This window comes from Haliotis rubra, unplaced genomic scaffold (genome assembly GCF_003918875.1).
Source record: "Haliotis rubra isolate DU_JTF1 unplaced genomic scaffold, ASM391887v1 Scf517, whole genome shotgun sequence".
Taxonomy (NCBI): Eukaryota; Metazoa; Mollusca; class Gastropoda; order Lepetellida; family Haliotidae; genus Haliotis; species Haliotis rubra.
The window spans coordinates 441517-447516 of record NW_025767210.1 but is presented as its reverse complement, the minus strand read 5'-3'; the positions used below and the strand labels follow the sequence as shown (position 1 = coordinate 447516).

General features: G+C 39.3%; 1 protein-coding gene across 1 annotated transcript in view; it reads right to left on the bottom strand.

Moving 5' to 3' along the window:
• Positions 1 to 1543: 1543 nt before the first annotated feature.
• The window catches only part of LOC124292425, a 28701-nt gene continuing 24244 nt past the window's right edge, over positions 1544 to 6000 (bottom strand). The window contains exons 7-11 of the mRNA XM_046729505.1: positions 5672 to 5797; positions 5008 to 5032; positions 3842 to 3873; positions 2971 to 3036; positions 1544 to 1968 (exon numbers count right to left, since the gene is read on the bottom strand). Of these exons, the coding sequence (XP_046585461.1) occupies positions 1904 to 1968; positions 2971 to 3036; positions 3842 to 3873; positions 5008 to 5032; positions 5672 to 5797 (314 nt within the window). The 3' untranslated portion in view covers positions 1544 to 1903. The remainder of the gene's footprint in view (positions 1969 to 2970; positions 3037 to 3841; positions 3874 to 5007; positions 5033 to 5671; positions 5798 to 6000) is intronic.

The window sequence follows — 6000 nt, the reverse complement described above, 5'->3', positions numbered from 1 at the left end:
AATATCAGATTTACTTGTTCCTTTCTTTCTATGACAGAAGAAACGTATGAGGCAAGTTAATGTGTTTATGTTATTACAAGAAGTTAGCATTCTAAAATTTTCAAGACTGGTTAAAAGTGTATATGTCTAATATCTTCATATCTCTCATATATTAAGATATTGATACAGAAATGCAAGTACAATGGTAACATCATATTGTACATGGTATTAGTACTGTGACTATAATGAGTTACAGATTGTAATATCAGGTTTGCTTCTTACGTTCTTTATATGATGGAGGAGACGTCCAAGACAAGATAAAGTGTGTGTGTTGTTACAAGAGATTATCCCAATAAAGGTATCAAAACTGCGATTAGCAAGTGTACATGAAGGAAGGCATTCTTGTCTAATATCTTCATATCTCTCACATATTAAGAGAACAAGGAATTCATCCTCCACTAAATGTAAGCCTTTAGTACAACAATAAGTACAAATCCTGTCAGCATAATTGATGTTTTTTGTGCCTGCCTAACTCAACCGCTAAACGGAAATTATTACACCTAAATTGGGAAATGACATGCTTGTAATAATATGGGATATCTACGCTTAAGTATCTTTCTACATTCAGCAATGACTTAAATTTACTATATACATTACACTTTGATGAATTGGATATTAAAGAAAGTCAGTCTTGACATAGACTGTCATACAACCTTTGTTTGAAAGTAAACATAAATAAATTTACATTACCTACATCTTGGGATAACCACACAATACCAAAACCAAACTGATACAGAATGTTTTTAACAGATGTGGCCCAAGTATTTCTACCAGCTTTACCCAATAACATAAGCATTTGATAACACTGATACGGCAACCTGTGAGTATTTAACTGAAGCAATCTACACCAATATTTGACACATCTAGACATGTACTGATATTGTAGGGGAACTCTGCCACATTCACCCAGCATCATTGCTGGTATATTTACTAACTTTCAAAAACCTTTTACAGAAGTATATTTGAAGTATATCTCTGAGGCATATATGTACACCGAGACAGCATCATGTTGTATAAACATATATTTTTGTAAATATGCATCAATTTAATAATTACAGCTGACCGTATTTTTCAAAATGTTTCATTTGTTACATGATGGCTGTGACCACAGATTCTTTATAAGCTGGCGACATTTAGTGCGGAAAGGGGATTTATGTGTTAAGGTACCAGTACTCGGGACAACAGTTCAAGCTAATCTAATTTCTTGTGTATATTGCTGCGTCAGGGCAAACCATTCACACATGTATATGTCAAATGACTAGGTACTGTAGAAGTCTACGGGGAACAAATTACACTGTACTTGATGGCTGATGAGTGAGTGAGTGAGTTTAGTTTTACGCCGCACTCAGCAATATTCCAGCTATATGACGGCGGTCTGTAAATATTCGAGTCTGGACCAGACAATGTAGTGATCAACAGCATGAGCATCGATCTGCGCAATTGGGAACCGATGACATGTGTCAACCAAGCCAGCGAGCCTGACCACCTGATCCCGTTAGTCGCCTCTTACGACAAGCATGGGTTACTGAAGGTTCATTCTATCCCGGACCTTCACGGGTCTGAAGAAACATGTGGTGATGCTGTTCGTAACTAAGATTGACAACTACGAGCTGTACAAAGCAAACAGGGTTCCGGTTTTAAACACGACAAAACATATTTATCACAAGAAAGTATAAGATGGTCTGTATGATCTGTGCCCTCAAATTCAGGATCATTCATAGCGAATTATATCTGTGGAATAAAATTCGACGACCCTGGTATCAATGTGCATCGGTTGACCAGTTCTCACAGAATGTGGAAACATTACTAAGGTAAATTAAATTCATAACAACGAATTGTAGTTTTCCTAATTTTGTTGTGTTGATCATACAGCAGTTGTTGGGCTGTCGTCCTCATCAGCGCCGACATAAAGGGTGTTTTCCATCATCACTGAAACACACGAGATCATCCATAAACACAAAGCTAATGAACAGACACAAACAGTGACATGAGAATACGATACATGAGAATATGAGACATGAGAATATGCAAAACATAGACAGACAAACAAAGAACCAACAATAACCATAAAAGGCAAATAATCTTTTGTTACAATGCATGGAATACTGTAAGGGTACTTATCGAGGTCTCGTTTCCTCGTGTTAGAAACATTTTGAAAATATTGTACATATGCTAAAGGTGAGAAAATGCGATATTTGGCCAAAATGCATTTCTTCCTGAAGGCCCGTGTGTAGGTGCAAGACATCCACATTAATGCCAGCAGAAACCAAGCACGAGTTTATTATATTTATCAAGGTCGGTATTACTATTACGACTATTACTATGGCTACGCGGCACAGGTGGCCCGGACGTCACAGGAGCAGCAAATTGTCGTGAAGAGTTGCATCCCTGGGGCACCAAGAAACCCATGCTGGATGGTTCGAGTCCCGATTCGTCCTGATTATGTGTCAGCGCCGTTCCAGCTCATGGATTTCACCACATGGCTTGCATGTTCCATGACACACCAACAGTGCAGCCCGTTCCCTCTTTCCCCACATCTGTCCACTTTCCTTGCATCGAAGCGATGACGGAGTTATACGGGAAATTCCGTATCTCATAACACTGAAACGGTGGTGTTCTTCAGTAATAATTCTTTGATCGGCATTCTAGAAGTTGGTGAGTGAATAATAAAGCATACTCGATAATGGTTTAAGAATGTACACCAAAACGTCGCTCTATGCCATAAACAAGACGTTGTCATCCATAAGCTGGTATAGTCGGTATATATCATTTTGGAGTACTTTATTTATAGACAGTAAATCTTGATTTTCTTCATAGCTCTGTGTTCTGATATATCATAAATCAGTAACTGGACCACATGTCTTCATCAAGCAAGGTGCCCAAACATCGAACATGATTTCGTTTGCTATCGCTATGTGATAATATATCAACCTTTTTCATCGCCGTCTTGATCTTTGTCCATTGCGCCTGATTCATAGAGAATATTGTCCATCATTTCTGCAACAAGAGTGTGGATAAACAATGACAATTACAGCATCAATTAACACAATTACCCACAATAACATTGGGTGACAGACGGGGAAAAGACGCAAAACCCTTCCCACATCCATAAGAAATCTCTGGAGTCAATTGTCCAATTCCGACTACATCATGACTACATCACAACACCAGAAAGTTCTGGGTGACCGCCATAGAACAACTTTAACAATGCTCCTCCTATATTGCTTACTGTTGTAGATGGAGAGAACAACATGCCAGCTAACCCTCTTCACGGGCACCTGCTGCACATACAACAGTATGGAGACGCCACATAGTATAGGATTCCAATATTTGTTTAATAAGTATGGTGTCAATTATACCAAAAACGTATATATCGTCAAACAGGGTTGTATCGAACATACGTTTGTATCGAAATGAAAGCTTGGTCCTGCCTTGTCCTACGTTAATCAATATTTTGCAGTTGTGTCGAGTCTTTGATAACTCGAAGTTTTATTTCTACTTCGACACAACTGTGTTTGGCTATGTATTTAACACGCAGTTTTGTGCAAAAACAAATAAGAAAAAAATGGCTGAAAACCCAGCGAAGTGCAATATGCGCCTTTGGACTTTAAGTGCTTGAATACAAACCAGATTCAGAATAACTGACGGATGTAGAGCACGTTCTACCAAACAGATCAGTGTATCCTTACAAAGCAAATTAAACAACTGATTTCAGGTCACATTTAATATTCCTGTTCGTATCAACCAAATACTTCCGTCCTCCATTTAACATTAAACAGTGAAATTTAATTCTCCGACTTACCTATTTTGTCTCCTCGACTCGATCCAGTTGAGCTTAAAGGCAAAAAAATAATTTGATCATATTAAGTTTTAACCTAACAAGAGAGAGAGAGAGAGAGAGAGAGAGACAGACAGACAGACAGACAGACAGAGGGAGAGAGGTGGAGATCACACTTTCTAATTATTACATAAACCATTCTAGTAATGTACCTATTTTGTCTCCCCCACTCGATCCAGTTGGGCTTAAAGGCAGAACATTGGGTTTGATTATATTAAGTTTTAACCGAACAAGAGAGAGAAAGACCAGTAATGTATCAAGTATGTCGTGGCAGAAATAAATAGGGTTGTGTTTGTTTGCTTGCTGTTGAACGCCGCACTCAGCAATATCAGTGCTGTATGGCGGCGGTCTGTTTGGACCAGACAAACCAGTGTCTGACGTATTGAGCATCGATCTACGCAATGTGAATACGATGACACGTGTCAACCAAGTCAGCAAGCGTGATCCCCCGATCCCGTTAGTCACGTCACGACAAGCATGGAGCTGGGGTGTGACTGGGTGTGTGACTATATCAGTATGATCATGTAAACCATGGCGTACTAGCAGACATTTCACAGACGTTGACATCCCTCGACTATCACTGATTGGTTCAGACATACGGGGTACCAGAAGCCCACTCTGACACGGGATCCATACTATATCCTTGGACCTATATACTATACAATAACTTAGGGTATAATGGAAGAACTAGTTTAATGGGAATAGGCACTATTACTGACCGTTATTTTCAAATCAAATTCAACTTGAACCAAACTAATCCTAGGAATGTAAAGAACAGCATCACCAAAGGTAATGGTTTCAGTGAGTGAAGTGAGTTTAGTTTTACGCCGCACTCAGCAATATTCCAGCTATATGGCGGCGGTCTGTAAATAATCGAGTCTGGACCAGACAATCCAGTGATCAACATCATGAGCATCGATCTGTGCAATTGGGAACCGATGACATCTGTCAACCAAGTCAGCGAACCTGACCACCCGATCCTGTTTGTCGCCTCTTAAGACAAGCATGGGTTACTGAAGATCAATATTCTAACCCGGACCTTCACGGGTAGTAATGGTTTAAGATGTATACTAGTAACTTTAGATAAGCATCATCCTCGGCATATTGTCTTGAGGAAAGCATATGCTTACCTTTCAGCAACGGCTTTATTTTGCTCTGAAGATGAGATAAAAAACACTTTAGTATAGTTCCTGTCCATGACAGGTTGATAAACAGAGAGGACACGCTGTAGATTGTGTCCATATACTGGTAGAGAAAACATCATTTCATTGAGAGTGACAGCGTATAATGAGACGAAGTTTATCGAAATGAAAACGAACATTTTTTTCTGAATGTTGCTGTATATAGAGCAGCAGCTGCATGAGTTGTAGCTTATGAGCATGAATTTGGAGCTAACGACAAAGGATCAAGTCAAAACTAAACTGTGTTGGTTATCACGAAAAACATGTTTTGTTTAATAGCACTTGTTTTTTATGCGGCAACAATATATTACACCAGATGTGCACTTTCTCTTGTATATAAGACACATATTGTAAGAGAGAATAACGTGTTTATCGAATGAGCATCCGCGATTGATGAAGCGTATTAGTTTTACAACGACATGGCCTTCAAGCTGCAGACAGACTGAATCATCATGTTCAACTGGAATCAGGCATACAACGTTTGTACATGTCTATTCTGTCAGGGCTTTCGCTGCGTTCTCAGCACACAAACCCGGTCTAATGTATTTTGTTTATGTTACATTTGTCCACTAGATATTTCTATACGGCCAATTCACCTTAGATGCTGTTTTACCTTCTAGTGTGTTTGACTTCCTCTTTCTCTGTACAGCCACAACAAGGATGACGGCAGCGAGTACGACTACAACAACGCTGCAACCAATGGCGATGTACAAGACGTTGGTGTCGGTATTAGGTGAGCCTGTAACACGATGTTATGTATGTTAGGATCAAGTGAGCCTGTAACACAATGTTATATATGTCAGTATCAGGTGAGCCTGAATAACACGATACTATATATGTTAGTATCAGGTGAGCCTGTAACACGATGTTATCTATTTAGGTATCAGGTGAGCCTGTAACTCGATGTTATATATGTCGGTATCAGGTGAACCTGCAACACGA